This window comes from Symphalangus syndactylus, chromosome 1, assembly GCF_028878055.3.
Source record: "Symphalangus syndactylus isolate Jambi chromosome 1, NHGRI_mSymSyn1-v2.1_pri, whole genome shotgun sequence".
Classification (NCBI taxonomy): Eukaryota; Metazoa; Chordata; class Mammalia; order Primates; family Hylobatidae; genus Symphalangus; species Symphalangus syndactylus.
This window is the reverse complement of record NC_072423.2, coordinates 115,893,297-115,909,560: the sequence shown is the minus strand read 5'-3', so window position 1 is coordinate 115,909,560 and position 16,264 is coordinate 115,893,297. Positions and strand designations below refer to the sequence as shown.

Sequence of the window (16,264 nt, the reverse complement as noted above, 5' to 3'; positions counted from 1 at the left end):
TGGTACGTCTGGGGCACCATGGCTTCTCCCTCCCCCACCTTTGCTATGCCCCACTTTGTGGCTTTAGGACAGGACTCAGGAGAAAGGGAAAGACAAGAAGGGAAGGAATCCCTTGGATTTTTTAACCAAAAAATGCATCAAGTACATGGAGACAGAGCCACAAAATAATCAGAACAAATATTCTGAACAAATATTCTCAACCAATCAGACAGCCAGCCCCAGATCACCCTATAAGGGGGCATTGCTGCCCCGTGACAGCTGGGTAGCCTGGGCAAATTCCCTAACTTCACTGAGCCTCGATTTCCTCAATGGTAAAATGGGGAAAGGACAGTGCTTCCCTCATGGTTTGGGTGTGAAGCTTCTGTGAGTTAATGTCAGTGAACAGCCAGCCTCAGCCCCTACCCAAGGTAGCTGCTCCACAGATGTGATGATAACCACCATGTGTTTCTCAGAATCCTAGGAAATAAGGGCTCCTTTCTAGAAGGCAGGGCCAGGATGCTTCGTGGGTGTTCCCTGGGCAGTGAGGCTCTGTGGCCCTCAGGCCTTCGTCCTTCTGCAGGCTTTTGTGTTTGTTTTATTTTTTTGGCACGCCTGCAGCCAAGTTGGGGAGGGTTTCCTGGACAGAGGTCCTTTGGCTGCTGCCTTAAGACGTGCAGCCTGGGCCGTGGCTGTCACTGCGGTCGGACCCAGACACACTGCAGGCAGCAGCAGCCCCCACCCGCGCAGCAGCATGGAGCTCTGGGGGGCCTACCTCCTCCTCTGCCTCTTCTCCCTCCTGACCCAGGTCACCACCGAGCCACCAACCCAGAAGCCCAAGAAGATTGTAAATGCCAAGAAAGGTAAGGAGGGGGACGGGGCCCTGTGCCATCTTCCAGGGAGCAGGTCCTCCTCTCCTTAGTGTGTCTTCATGCTCCTTTCCTTCATTTTCCTCCTTTTGAGTCATCTAGGGAACTTGAGTAAAGAGGGCTTTGGGGCTTGGGGGAGTTCTCTCATAGCAGAGTTGGTCGTCAGAATCATAAGAATCCCTGACCCTTAGAGTTGGGAAGAACTTTCCAGATCATCCAAACTGATCTTTGCTCTGCTCTCCTCCCTTCATCCCCAATATTTTAAAGAAACCAAACCTTTGGCCTGGGAGTCTGGCGGCACTCAGCCCCCACCAGGCAGAGCTGCAGAGGCTGGGCTCTGGAGTCTTCCAACCTGTTTTCTCAGCTGTAAAATGCGGACAGTGGTATTTGTTCAAAGACTTCTCATGAAGATTTTATGATACAAAATATATAAAGGCACCTCACTTGTTGCTTGATGCATAGGGAAAAGAAAAGGAATAAATGAATTCTCATTTCCGTAGCATATAACAGCCTTTAGGAAATAAAAATGTAACTCAGACTAGTCCACCAGAAGCAGCTTTGCTCTCCTCTGTAGCCTCTGGGGATTGGGGTGTCCCTCGGTTGCTTTGGCTACAGCAAGACCTGCCCTTGCAGCCCCGCCTGCAGTAAGGTCACCCCAGGCTGTGTTGAGACAACATCGGCAGAATGCCATGGCAATGGACGGGGCTGTCACCCCCACAGGGAGCAGAGGCTAGAAGAGAGTCCAAGGGGATGAGGGTGGGGACTGAGGCAGAGAAATAAGCAACTAGGACCAAGAGCACAGAAAGGGAAAGAAGGGGCTGTGGGGGCCTCCCTTAGGCCCTCCCGGGGCTCTTCATAAATGGACAGTTGCCCACTGGCCAGGAACTAGTGCAGTGCATAAAGGGACATCGGGGCCATGGGGCCTCACAATGCCGTGACAAAGAATGGGGCAAATCTGGCTGCTGATAAAAAAATCATCTTGAGGATTCAGTTTACAAAGTGAACAAAGAAACGTTCAAAAGAGAATGAATACGATGCTGACATTTGCTTTGAAAAAGGGATTTATATAAGAATACATTTTTACTTGTATATGCATAAGTTCTTTCTGGAAGGATCCACAAGAGTGAGTAACAGTGATTACCTCTGGGAAGAAAAACCAGGGGCTGGGGGCAGTCTCAATTGGGAAAGAAACCAGCTTTTTGAACTGTTTGGATTTTAAAAAATTATGTGTGTATGTTACCTTCCACAAAATGTTCATTTAAAAAGAGAAGACAATACAGGGCATAGTTACGTCTACGAGCATTAGCCAAAATCGCCACCAAGAGACAGCCTTTGTAAAAGATGCAGCTCCAAAGGCAAATCATAGAATTTTTGAATGTGGAAAACCATTGCTAGCTTCTCAAGTTTACCAAAGATTCGGTATTAATATAATTCTGTAAATCTTGTTAAACTCATGTTAAAAAAAAAAAAAGGGTCAGAGCACGTGATGCCTTGGTTCTCTCCAGCTGTCACACTTGAACCCTGGCCCTATGTAGTCTCCATAGAAGGGGCCCCTGGAGTTCCAGGGCTACAGGCCAACAGAACAGCCACCCAGGCCCTGCCTCTCACTGAAACCCATGGCAGTCTCCCACCCACCTACATGGCAGGCACTTATAGAGCTCTTCCTTCACGTAGGGACCAGTCTATAGGCTGGGCACACAGCAGAGAAACACGGTCTCTGCTCTTAAGACATGAACCATGGTGGTTCTCACTCAGGCATCAACATCATCTGGGAGATACGTTAGAATCCAGGTGCCTTGGCCAGGCATGGTGGCTCAATCTCAGCACTTTAGGAGGCCAAGGTGGGAGGATCACTTGAGGCCAGGAGTTCAAGACGAGTCTGGCCAACATGGTGAAACCCCGTCTCTACTAAAAATACAAAAATTAGCTGAGTGTGATGGTGCGCATGTGTAGTCCCAGCTACTCAGGAGGCTGAGGCAGGAGAATTGCTTGAACCTGGGAGGCGGAGGTTGCAATGGGCCAAGATTGTACCACTGCACTCCAGCCTGGGTGACAGAGTAAGTGAGACTCCGTCTCAAAAATAAATCAATAAATAAAATAAAAATTAAGAATTCAAGTGCTTGGGCCCCACCCCTGGAAATGCTGGTTTAGGGATCTTGGTGAATTTAGCATCTGCCTTTTCCACAGGTCTTCAGGGATTCCTAGGAGCAGCCAGGAATGAGAATCCCAGGAGCAATCTAGTTGCAGGGCTGGTGCCCAAAAATATGGAAGAAAGTCCAAAGAAGGGATGGTCATGCCAGAGGAGACCAGTTGGTGCCAGGGCCAAGAGGGGGAGAGCAAGTGGCAGGACTGGCAAAGGAAGGGAATGCCAGCATATGCTAAGTCCTTGTCCTGGTCCTCAGGGTGGGTGAGAAGCGGGGAGCCTAGAGTACTTCTGGGAGCTCATCTGTTCGTGGGGACACATGGTCACACCTGGCAGGGAAGCTCTGGAGGGAAGGATGGCCTCATAGAAGTCACAGGCCTTTAGAACAGGGAACTGGGGGAACCTGGAGGGCATCCATTCCAACACCACGCAGAGGGGACCTGAGACTCAGAGAGTGGGCCAGCACAAAGGCCTCTCTGCCCGGGGCCGTAGAGACACCTACTCCCACAGCTTCCTCAGGTGGAGCCTAATGAGAGTAGCTTCCTGTTCCTTGGACAGTCCCTGGAGGAAACTTTGCACATATGGGCACCTTGGTGCAAATTACAAAAGGTACCTCCTCTAAACTGACAAATTGTAGAAAGGCATCTCTTTTTCTGGTCTGACCCGGTCTAGCCAGGGCAAGGCTTAGGAGACAAATGGGCCTTCATGTGTCCCTTAGCAGAATGCCCTTCTTCAGTGCCCCCTTGCACAGCCTCACATGGCACCCTATGCTGGTACATCACGTGACTGGGTACAGTGCTGCTATAACTGGTGGAGGCAGTCCCTGTGTGAGGCACACATGACCTCAGGCTAGTTTGCCAGCTCCAAACTCTCCCTTTTTTTGCCTTGCTCATCAGGGTGTTTTTCCTCCTGTTTGGTAAGTTACATCACTCATTTCTGTATACACAAGCATGTGTCTTGCCTGTGATTCTTCTGCAAAGGCATCTTGTGGGTGGACGAAGGCTCTGATCTCACTCTTCGTGAGTGTGGAATGTATGCAGACACAGCCAAATGGACCATTAAAGTGTTTCCCCACCCACTTTCCAAGCTGAGTGCAGCCTTTCCTGAAGCCCTGGTGTTTCAGAAAGACCAGGGTCCGCCCCAGGAGCTCTAAACTTACACACACATAGAAATATGCTTCCCCACACCCTCAACTTACACACACATAGAAATATGCTTCCCCGCCTGCCCCTGCTGACTCTTACATGACTGGCTGCCAGCAGGACAGCTCCTGTTAGGAATCCGTTTGTGTGCCACGGGGAAGGTGGCGAAGAGCATGGCTTTGGAGCCATGTGCACCTGGGTTCCAGGCCAGCCCTGCCAGCTGCTGGCTCTGCCATCCTCAGCCAGTTGGTTTAGGGCAGCCTGGGTTTCCTCGTGGTGAAATGCCGGTGGTATAGAACGACACGTTACCTGTGTCATAGGGTTGATTATGAGCATCACATGTGGTGACATGTAGAACGGCTTAGCCCGGAGCCTGGCCTCCTCTGTAAGAGTGGAAAACCTGGGTTCCTTCTGCCCTCACCTTATTAGTAGCTGTGATGGGCACACACTCAGCCAAGCACTGAGGTAGGCAGCTCTGCGCTTCATTTCTCTTAGTCTTCTCCAGAGTCCTAGGAGATGGGGCTGTCATCATCCACTTCACACATGAGGGAACCAAATCCAGAGAGGCTGAGCAGCTCGCCCAGGTCACCCATGTCTGTGGCACCTCCAAGCCCTGCATATGTGTGCCCCAGGCTGGAGTGCCTGCTGGTCTGTGTCGCATTCCTCCAGCCTGGGGAAGTGAACCTGGGGGCCTCTCGAGGGCTCCTGCTCTGCTTCCTGTGCTGTGTTCTTCCTTGGAGCTGAGAAGGTAGCAGGGTGGTGGGGGATCACTGAAGCCTGTGCCTACACCCTCACCCCAGCCTCTGCTAATCCCAGCCCCATCTGATCCCCAGCAACAATCCCAAACAAATGCAGCACAGGAGCAAGTGAAGGATGGGCCCCCTGGCAGAAGTCACAAGTGGTTAATTAGACTACCACCAGCAGGGATAGAGAGAGAGAGAAAGTTTCCCAAGATATCAAGGTTGAGGGGAGTCTTTTCCTCTCATCCCTCTGCAGCTAAGGTAGGATCCTTCCTGCTCAGTCCCTGCCCCACCCTCACATATTTCCTCCTGCTTCAGATGTTGTGAACACGAAGATGTTTGAGGAGCTCAAGAGCCGTCTGGACACCCTGGCCCAGGAGGTGGCGCTGCTGAAGGAGCAGCAGGCCCTGCAGACGGGTGAGTGCAGGCAGTGGTCTCTCTGGGCAGGAGCGTCTGAGAGATGGCCCAGGCCAGCAGCCAGCAACGCGCTTCTCGCCTCCGGTCAGCATCCGGGTCCTGGCTCCATTAGTCCAGGCCTATGGGTGAAGGCACCAGGTTCAGGGAGCCCCACCTCTTTCTCTCGGGGAGATCCGCTGACACGTCTGCAAAACCCACACGAATGTGCACGGCCAAATCTCTGGCCACAGCTGGGTGGTGTGGAAGTGGGGATGTCCCAAGAGGACAAAAAATTCTCCAACAAGAATCCACTACTGCCCACCAGAAGTGACCCCGGAGCACTTGATGGGGCAGAGGTAGCGGCCCACCCTAACAAAGCTCCCAGGAGCCCCTCACTAAGCTGGCCTCCGCGGCCCCAGGGAGCTCCACACTCCTGTGTGTCAGCAGCTTTGCTGACACTGTCTCTCTTAATCATAACTCTGCTGAGGTGGGATTTGTCAGCTCCATTTTAAAGTTGGAGCAACTGAGGCATAGACAGGTCCTGAACCTGGCTCATACTCACCTGGCTGGTTAGTTGACTCGTGGCAGAGCAAGAGTTGAATGGAGGCAGCCTGCCCCGTGCCAAGCTGGGACTTGGTGTTCCTGGCCCTGCACTAGCCAGCTGAGGGAGGATGCACAGAATCACCAAGAACAGGGCCCAGGCGCATGGTAAGGTCCTGCCCTCTGGCCAGCCTACCTGGCAGCCTATTGTTTCTCACTCCCCATGTTCCTGTCATATCATCTGCATTTTCCACATACCTCCGATTTACCTACCTTTATGTGACCTGACTTTCCATTCTATGGAGAACACAGACTCACAATACTGATGACTATTTACATGTGAGCCCACTACATTCTGGCACTCTTTGAGTACTTGATGCACGTTAACTCATTCACAGCACACCCATGCAGTGGTCCTGTTACTACCTCCTCACCCTCATTTTCCACTGAGAAGTAAGGACCTTGTGACAGCCGAAAGGAGCAGAGCCTCACTTAGCTCTGCTATGCTGCTCCTCAAGTTATCAGCTGGGAATCACTTTGACTCCTCAGCAAATCTATAAACCACCCTGTGTCCACAGCCACTCCCTCACCTGTTGCTTTTGTGACCAAGACCCATCCATCTGCAAGGCCTTCCCTTCCCCGCCTGCCTCCTCAGAAACCCCCAACAGCCTTCTCACTGCGCAGTTTTACACACTCCCTCCCACTCACATGCTTTCCTTCAGCATTCACACTGCCATCCTTCTGCACTCCCCACCACAGGGCCCTTGCATGTGCTGTTTGGGCAACCTGAATTGCTCCCTCAAGATCCACCTAATAAATGCCCCCAGCATTATCTTCTCAGGAGTCACTAATCCCTCATCTCGATCAGCTCCTCAGTTATAGACTCTCCCAGAACAGTGTCCTTTCTTTTATCACATTGACTGCAGTCTGTAATGATATACTCATTTGCTGATTTGCGTCTGCTGCCTCCACTAGATTATAGTATGCCCTGAGAACACAGGGGCCATGTTTGCTTTTCATTGCCCTTGTCTCTTCCACTACCCTGCCTAGCATAGTGCCTGCCACATAGCAACACTCAGTCAATCTCTGTTGAAGGAAGAACAAACATGAGACTTTGGACAGCTTGCTTGGCATGGCAGGCAGGAAGAGAGTGCTCGAGAAAGGGAGCATCTCCAGAGGTATTTTTGACCTCATGTAATAGAAAACCTACCAGTGGCTTAAACAAAAAGTAAGTCTGCAAGTAGGTAGTTATAAGTTTTTGTTCATAAGTTTCACCTCATGGTCTCCAGATGGCTGCCCCAACTCCAGGTATCATGAGTGCATTCAAGGCAAGAAGGAGGAGGAGTAGCCCAACCACATCTGTCTTGTTTATAGGGAAAGTAGTCTTCCACTTCCATCTCATTGACCAGAAATCTATCATATGGCCACCTGCAGCTTTTAGAGCATCTGAGAATGCAAGAATATAGCTTTTCCAGCCTCTACAGTGGAGGTGGACAAGAGAGAAGGGATTTGGAGGCAACAGTGCCTGGCACAGAGGGAATGTTTAGAATGAGCCCAGTGCCACTCTGAGCCTCAGTCTCCTCATCTGTAAGGTAGGCAGGGTAAACTCTAAGGTCTCTCTCATGTCTAAGCTCTGTGCTGTGCAAAGTCAATGTAACCCAGGCATCAATTGCCACCTGGGGTGAGGGGATGAGGTGGGGACCTCCCTGAAAAAAGTTCATGACATATGGAGGCCCAAAGCATGACATACGAAGGCCCCCATGTCTGCTGATTTCTAGGAAGCTGCTGGCCTTCTTGGGGCCTTCTCCTGTTCATTGTCCTCACCACCCAAAGATCACCTTGTCAATAAACCCACCCAAAGCATTCCACAGCTCTGTTGACCTAACCAAAGAGTTGAAGGAATCAGGGGGGAACCTTTCCCTCCTCCAACCAGCACACACATGGGAGGTTCCCACCTGGTACATTTCTGCCAGGCACAAGGAGGCAGAGGTGACCCAGCCAGGGCCCTGCTCCCTGGGAACCTCAATATATTCATGGAATCACTTGAGCCCTTGAAAGATGTGTAGGAATCAGAGAAGATAAAGAGGGTTGATTGCAAGCAGATGGCAGGGCAGGAGCAGAGGTGTGCAGGACTACATAAATCGACAGGATCATGAATAGCCAGATCAGAGCAACAAAATGCTAGCAGCAATGATAGTATCACGAGAAGTAGCATTGAATGAGGACTAACTATGTGTTAGAGGGAGGTTCAGGTGAGGGTCCTGGGAAGCAACTCTGAGATGGAGTTTAACCCACGGGAGACTTATCAGGAGATACCCTCAGGATCAACCCCTGTGCTAGGGAAGGGATGGAAGGAAGCAGGAGTGGGCAAAGGGAGAAGTCGAGCTGTACTGTGGTGCCATGAAAGCCTCAGCTGACTTCAGGGAGCCCTGATGACGGCATGACCCTTCAGCACTGTCTTGAGTTGGGGCAAGAGGGCTTATGGGTCATTCTTGGGTGTAGGCTGCTCTAGGGAGGGGCACGGCCTTGGAAGAGATGGCTGTCTTCTGCTGAGGCAGTCCCTGGAGGAGGCTGAGAGCTGAGGACTGTCTTCCTGCAGCATTCCCGGCAGCCAGGGCAGTGAGTCCTTCATCCCCAACAAAGCTCTAGGTAGCACGTCAGTGTTCCCAGCAGGAAGGAAAGGCAATGAATGCCGCTTGGCTAAGCTGCAGGATAGTACGAGGTAAGCGGCCGACTTGGGGCAGAGTCTGTGTGTAGATACCTCTGTAATGCTTCAGGCCCCATGTTTAAAGTTGGTTGTGGTGTCCGATGCCCATGGGGACACTGGGATGCTGTCCATTGATATTTGTTGAGTGAAATGGAAGTAACTGAGTGGGAATGGATAGAGGGGAGTGCAGACCTCCCCAAAAGTGGTGGAGTCACCAGCAAGAGGACAAATGCAGACATACACCTGTCTGTCAAGGTATTCCTTTCCACAGAAATCTTTAGTAAAAGGTGAACGATTTATACGATCTCAAGAGAAATCAGAGTATGTCTAGATATTTCAGCTAGAAATCAAGCTGAAATTGCAAACTGCAAAACAAAAACAGATTCTATCCTCCCAACTTGACCAAATATGTGCCTTCATCACAACCTTTGGGGCCAGGCTCAAACTGAGAATTTGTGGACACCTCAGAGTCCTTCGCCTGATTGCCGGCCTCTGACCACAGCCTGTGCCCAGCACTTCCTGTCTTCTCTCTTGCAGTCTCAGATCTATCCTCCCAGCCCCACCTTACCAGCCCTCAGGAGAACTGACCCTGCAAAAGGCACTTGGCAGGCCCTAGAAGCTTGCTTGGGCTGTTTGGGTAGGGATTTGGGGCCCTGGGTACCTGAAGTGTGGTCTAGGCTGTAGGTGGGCAGGTGCTCTGGCCCTGCAAGCTGCTTGATCTTAGGGAGGGGCATGGAGGAAGGAGAACCAGAGCAGGTGGCTGTGGCTGGGCTCCCTGGGAAGCTGACTCTGAGACAGAGCTAATTTGTTAGGGTGAGCCCTAGGAGCCACACATGTGGGGGCGGGAGAAAAGGAAGTGGGCAGAGGGAGAGCTGAGCTGCAGTGCAGGCACAAGGCCAGCCTCTGTGACCCAAGGAGATGGGGTGGGTAAAGGCCAGAGATGACTGAGGTGGAGGCCTGGGAAGGAGTGTCAGCTGGGGCTGGGTGCTTCTGTAGCACAAGGGCTGCCTTTGCTCTCAGCCGCGGGAGCACCAAGACCTCCTGTGTGGGAATCTGGATCTGCACCGCAGTGGCCACCACAGCCAGGTCCTCAAAGTGCAGGAACCATCAGAACCCCTTTTGCCTGGGTCTAGGGGCTGTCAGGACTGATGGGATAAACAGGACGGGATGGAGGACGGTGGGCCTGGCCTGGGCGGTTGGCTCTTTGCCTGGGGGACAGGGGGACCTTCGGTGACAGCCATTTCTCCCCACTCCCAGTCTGCCTGAAGGGGACCAAGGTGCACATGAAATGCTTTCTGGCCTTCACCCAGACGAAGACCTTCCACGAGGCCAGCGAGGACTGCATCTCGCGCGGGGGCACCCTGGGCACCCCTCAGACTGGCTCGGAGAACGACGCCCTGTATGAGTACCTGCGCCAGAGCGTGGGCAACGAGGCCGAGATCTGGCTGGGCCTCAACGACATGGCGGCCGAGGGCACCTGGGTGGACATGACCGGCGCCCGCATCGCCTACAAGAACTGGGAGACTGAGATCACCGCGCAACCCGACGGCGGCAAGACCGAGAACTGCGCGGTCCTGTCAGGCGCGGCCAACGGCAAGTGGTTCGACAAGCGCTGCCGCGATCAGCTGCCCTACATCTGCCAGTTCGGGATCGTGTAGCCCGCGGGGCGGGGGCCGTGGGGGGCCTGGAGGAGGGCGGGGGACGCGGGAGGCCGGGAGGAGGGTGGAGATCTTGCAGCCCCCATCCCCTCCGTGCGCTTGGAGCCTCTTTTTGCAAATAAAGTTGGTGCAGCTTCGCGGAGAGGAGAGGCGCTGCAGTCTGTGCTGTGTCCGCGGGGCGGGGAGGAGGCCCCAGGAGCCGGACCGAAAGCTCCCTCCGTGATGAAGTAGGCGAGAAGGGAGGCGGTGAAGGAGGGCGAGCTGAGCACACGTGCTTCATGCCACGGGAGGGTGGGAATGAGCGGAGGACTGAGGAGAGGAAGGAGGGAAAGAACAGGGAGATGAAAACGCCCCGGTCTGCTGCTAAGCACAGCACAGTTACCAAAGCCAGGAAACTAACACTGACACGATATTTTATTTACGTTACAGCCCTAATCAAAGCTCCAGGCTTCTTTTTGTAGAATCGTTTCCATCTGCTGGAATCCAGCATCACCCCCATCCCCCGCCCCATTTCTAGGGGGATGCCCCCACCGCTGACCCCTCCTGCTGTAGATCTATTTCTGGGAGGCACTGACATGCTGAGTCTTGCTATGGGGTCGGCGGGGAGCGGGGAGCAGGGCCTGCCCACAGGGGAGATGGGCATTCCCCTTCTTCCTCAGCACATGCCGGGAGCCAAATACCACCGCCAGCGCTGCCCGACCCGTGCGTCCTTTTCCTTCCCACTCTTCACCGAAAGCTGCTCAGGGGTCCAGGTGCAGGCACTTTAAATACGTTGTTTTATTTCACCTGATCCACCCAGGACAAGCTTTGTTATTATCACCATTTAAAATAAGCAAAGTGAGTCGAAGCTCAGGTTTGGTGACTTCCACTGGTCCTGAAGCTAGTAAGTAGCAGAGCCAGGATTTAACCCAGGGCTGTTTCCAAAGGCCTTGGCCTTTCCACCACCACTGCAACGCTTGCTTTATGTGACCAGAACGTCACTGAAATAAAACATCAGAGAAGTGGCCCAGTGGTCCTCAGAGGCTGTTGGCCAGCTCTTGGCCTGACCTGGCACACCCAGCCATGGTGGGCCTGGCTCTAGTGACCCCTCCTGGGGCAGTCTTCCTTATCCTTCAGCCACCGCCAGTGCTCCACTGTCTGGGCTTCTGCAGTAACTTTTTCTCTCTGGTTGTCTTCTAGCGTGTCTTGCCTTCAGTAATAATAAGTGGATGATAGTTTGATTTGATCGATGGAGATGGCCTGGTTGGGGGAGGCAGCTTACAGAGAACTATGTACATACTTCATGCCAGGCAGCCTGTTTCTCATAATCACAGAAAGCATCTCTTGAAATTCAACGATTTCAACAATTGTTGGAGGAGGTGATGAGATCCATTGGCGTAAGTCCAGAAACTGCTTCAGAAGAGTGATGTGGTATGTTCCAGACCCCTCAGCAAGCGAGAGGCAAAGCTTAGACTGAAATCTACATCTTGTAACTCCGAGTCTTGGATTCTTTTCATCCCCCACTCAGCTTTCTAGCGGGATATAGGTGAACAGGGTTTTGTTTTGTTCTGTTTTGTTTTGTTTTTTGAGACGGAGTCTCCCTCTCTCGCCCAGGCTGGAGTGCAGTGGCACGATCTTGGCTCACTGCAAGCTCCGCCTCCTGGGTTCACGCCATTCTCCTGCCTCAGCCCCCCGAGTAGCTGGGACTACAGGCGCCTGCCACCACGCGCTGCTAATTTTTTGTATTTTTAGTAGAGACGGGGTTTCACCGTGTTAGCCAGGATGGTCTCTATCTCCTGACCTTATGATTCGCCCACCTTGGCCTCCCAAAGTGCTGGGATTACAGGCATGAGCCACCAGGCATGGCTGAACAGGGTTTTTTTAAAGTTCCTGAACTGGGTGGCTGCCCACAAGAGGGCACTCATGCCTCTGCGTGTGAGTGTGGAACCTGGTCGACTGCTGTGACGCTCTTTGGGAGGACAGTCGGCATTTTCCACTTCCAGCAGCAGGTGGCAGTATGGGCAAGAGTATCATCACCCATCTTTCAACTACCACCCATGTGCTTACATCTGGGCTGCTGAGACCTGCGTACTTCGAATTGAGTATACCTGTCCTCCAATCCTGTCTTTATTTAAAATTTGACATTTTGTTCACCATCTTTTGGACATTAATTCTGATTTTTAAAAAATTTGCATTCAAATATTATTTCTCTTGCTTACTGAGTTTTGGTATCCCCTCAAATTTTGTGCCCCAGGTGAATGCCTCACTTATCTCACTAGTCCCTGCCCTGCCTCAGAGGTACACACTTTGGAGAATTTCCCAGGGGTTATACAAACAGTGATCGTTTTAAGTGACTCAGTTTCTATTACTCTTTTCTTTTGTATTACTCCTTACTAGAATTGAGCTACCTTGGCGCAGGCCTGGGGAACAGGCTTTCTTTCCTACCTCCTTTTTTGCAATCGCCCTTTTCCCTTTTACAAAAGAAAGGCCAGCTCTTCAGCCTTCCTGCTGTTACCATGGGGTGTGGCCTGGTGTGTAAAAAACCTGGCCGGGCGCGGTGGCTCACGCTTGTAATCCCAGCACTTTGGGAGGCCGAGGCGGGCGAATCAGGAGGTCAGGAGATCGAGACCACGGTGAAACCCCGTCTCTACTAAAAAATATAAAAAATTAGCTGGGCGTGGTGACGGGCGCCTGTAGTCCCAGCTACTCGGAGAGGCTGAGGCAGGAGAATGGCGTGAACCCGAGAGGCGGTACTTGCAGTGAGCCGAGATTGCGCCACTGAACTCCAGCCTGGGTGACAGAGCGAGACTCTGTCTCAAAAAGAAAAAAAACCTTGGGGATGCCAAACAGAAGACGAATTGAAATACTGGTTTAGGTGTTAAGTAAAAGGCCATGTGAAAAATCCTTTTGTAAACTTAGTGGTTTCCAATCCTTTGCCTTTAACCTCCGAGATGAGCTTAATCAAGTTCTCAGCTGATAGACCATACAAAGTAATTTCCAACGACAGAACGCTTTTTTCTTTTTAACAATTTATTTTATTTTACTTTAAGTTCCGGGTTACATGTGCAGAATGTGTAGGTCTGTTGCATGGGTATACATGTGCCACAGTGGTTTGCCGCACCTATCCACCCGTCATCTAGGTTTTAAGCCCCGCATGCCTTAGGTATTTGTCCTAATGCTCTCCCTCCTGACAGAACACTTTTGACCTTTACCTTAGTAGCTCAAGTACTAAGTGACACTGCTATAACAAAACTCCTTTCAGTCTCACCAACTTACTTATCTGAACAAAGTTTCTCAACATTAACAGCTCTAAAAGTGAAAAATAGGAATTTTATTGATGCTGAATCCTGCTGTATTCTGCTAGATATGTGAGCCAATTTTTAAGAACTCTATTCATCTGATTAAGAGTATTGTTTAATTGTGTTTATAAAAATATGTCATAGACCTGTGATGATTTGATCAATTGTGCTAACGGTAATTGTGTTAGGGGAATGCTAGAAAACTAAGTTGGAGGGGCACTGGCCTAAGCCCTTTCTTGGAGAACAGTGCTGCCCTCGGCATCTGTGAGGACGGCCGAGCAGGAGGAGGTGGTTTCTGGGAAGGATCCTTCTGTCAGCTCTTGGTCTTCACTAGTGTGTGGGAGCCATGTGCACAGACCTGGCTGAGTCTTGCTCTCTTCTCTTCACCCCACCACCTCTGCTGTGCCTGTTCCTGTTCCTCCTTTCCCTTCGGGTCATTCCTTCACCCTTCCTCACCCTAGCCCATCTCAGCCAAGGGGAGGAAGAGCTGGAAGGAGGCAGTACAGATGGAGACCCTCCGTGTGGAGAAAGGGGTGCATGGGAGACCTGAGGCTGGTCCTGGCAGTACTGGCTGTGGGACCCTGGAGAAGGCCTGTGGGGCATCTTGGCCCCCAGTTTCTTCATCCGCAAAATGAAGTTTGGATTAGATGATCTCCAAGACCCCTGAGTTCAAGATTCTACCCACTGCTCTCAGGAATGTTTTTGTAGAATCCTTTCCAGATAAGAAAGCTATTTTGTAGAATGGAAATGGTGGCCGTTTCCTCTGCCCATCAAGGCTCATCCCCTGCACTGACCATCTCATTTTCTGCAGTGACTGTTGGCCATTGCTATCTCTTGAATCCCAAATGTGTACACGTTCAGATGCCTGGTAGACACCACCACCTACAAGCCCTTAGGCACCTATGTCAACATGTCCAAAAGGGAACTCAGGGTCTTTCCACTCAAATCTGCTCCTCTTCCTGAGTTTATCATCTCTGTGAAGATCCTCACCCGCCCGGTTACCCAAGCCCCAAACCTGTGGGGCATCAAAGGTGACTTAGTGTCCGTCCTGAGACACTTGAGATCCAAGTAATTACCAGGACTCTACGATTTTTGCTTCCCAAAGAAGTCTCTGATCTGTTCCCTCTCCTCCAGTTCCATTGCTGTGGGGCTCAAGTCTCCTGCTTGAACCATTGCAAATAACAGTCTTACTGTTTCCATAACTCCCACATGTCTCTCCCACCCACCCTAAACCATGACCTTTGCTGCATAAGCGCTAGTTGTATGGGAGAGAAAGGCTGGTTCAGGCCTCGGTTGGAGCTGGCCCATGGAAAGCGATCTTCTCTTCCACGCGCAAACATGCACATCTTTGCCTCATCTGAAAGCACTGCTCTGCTGGTGTGGCCCTAATGCCTTAGACCCCCAGGTGACACTTTTTCCTTTGATTTTGGCTTTGCACAGATAAAAAGGAGATATTAATAAAAACAAAACTAACAATGTTTGCACTGACCCCAAAGCCCCTCGCCATGAGCTGGGCGACATTTAATATTCATAAATCTAGCAGGGAGGTATTGCTAAACTTATTTCATAATTGAGGAAAAATGAGGTATAAAGATAACTTTTGTGAGAACATTTAGTGATGGGCCTGGAATTTCGGCACAGGTCTGTTGCGTTCCAAAGCCCACATGCCATCTGCTATATAAATCAAGTCCTTCCTGGATCTTGAAGAAAGTTTTCAGATTTTCTTGATGTGATTGTGAAAGATTTGTAAAGGAGAGTTGATAGTGATGTGTATTGATGTGTATTTGTGATTGGTGGTACAGCGTCCTGTAAAGACACGTTTTCCACTCAGATTTTCTAGGGCTATTCTGATGCCTAATGGTAAGCTCTACCTCACCTGCTTTCCCTGGGTGATTCATCTATGAGCATGGTTTATGAATCTTTCAAGCTGAAAATCATGGCACAACCCACAAAACAACCAACCTTTTTCTCCACTAGAAGGCACTGTTGTTTCATGCAATGTGAGAACACGGCCAGGAGAGAAACATCAATGCAATCTTTTTATTTTTATTTTTATTTTTTTTGAGACAGAGTCTCACTCTGTCACCCAGGCTGGGGTGCAGTGATGTGATCTCGGCTCAATTCAACCTCCGCCTCCTGGCTTCGAGTGATTCTCCTGCCTCAGCCTCCCTATTAGCGGGGATTACAGGCGTGCTCCACCATGCTTGGCTAATTTTTGTATTTTTAGTAGAGACAGGGTTTCACCATGTTGTCTTGAACTCCTGACCTCAGGTGATCCTCCCACCTTGGCCTCCTAAAGTGCTGGGATTATAGGCATGAACCACCGTGTCTGGCCCAATGCAATCTTTAGAAGAAGAAGCTGAGGTACAGGGAGGCTAAGTGACCAGCCATGGTCACATGCCTTGCTAGAGAATGAGCCCAGAGTCTCACTTTTTTAGTAGGAAGTAGGTTTTTGCAAACCATTTCTCCAAATCAACACCTGGTAAGTATCGAGTGCCTGCTATGCACCAAGCACTCTGCCTGGAGCCTGCTCTTGAGTTGTTGTTTACCACATGACAGGACACTCGGCATTTTTAAGAGCTCAAAGACAAATGGATGGAGCTGCTTTTGAGAGTAGCTCTCCTGGTTTGCACTGTTGAGAAAATTGGACAATAAGGTCGGAAAACGTTTTTTGGATGAGGACAGGCAAGCCACACAGCCAGGCCAAAGGCAAGTTAGGAAACTAGGGCTTCCTCTAACCTCTAGGGTTTTCTTAAACCAGGTTGTCAGTGGCAGTGACATCAGGTCAGAAAGAAACTCTAGATTTAGATTCCAG

The 16,264-nt window shown here is 51.0% G+C and overlaps 1 protein-coding gene across 2 annotated transcripts; it reads left to right on the top strand.

The window, feature by feature from the left end:
• Nucleotides 1–607: 607 nt before the first annotated feature.
• Nucleotides 608–10,334, top strand: CLEC3B (C-type lectin domain family 3 member B). Of its 2 annotated transcripts, none has more exons than XM_055280255.2 (3): nt 608–839; nt 5,189–5,287; nt 9,771–10,333. In XM_055280255.2, the coding sequence occupies exons 1-3, from the start codon at nt 731–733 to the stop codon at nt 10,169–10,171; spliced, it is 609 nt and encodes a 202-aa protein (XP_055136230.1). In that variant the 5' UTR covers nt 608–730; the 3' UTR covers nt 10,172–10,333. The 2 variants fall into 2 exon arrangements, with proteins under 2 accessions (XP_055136230.1, XP_055136241.1); XM_055280266.2 differs by lacking the exon at nt 608–839 and adding an exon at nt 4,490–4,595 and having other exon boundaries at nt 9,771–10,334.
• Nucleotides 10,335–16,264: the final 5,930 nt, after the last annotated feature.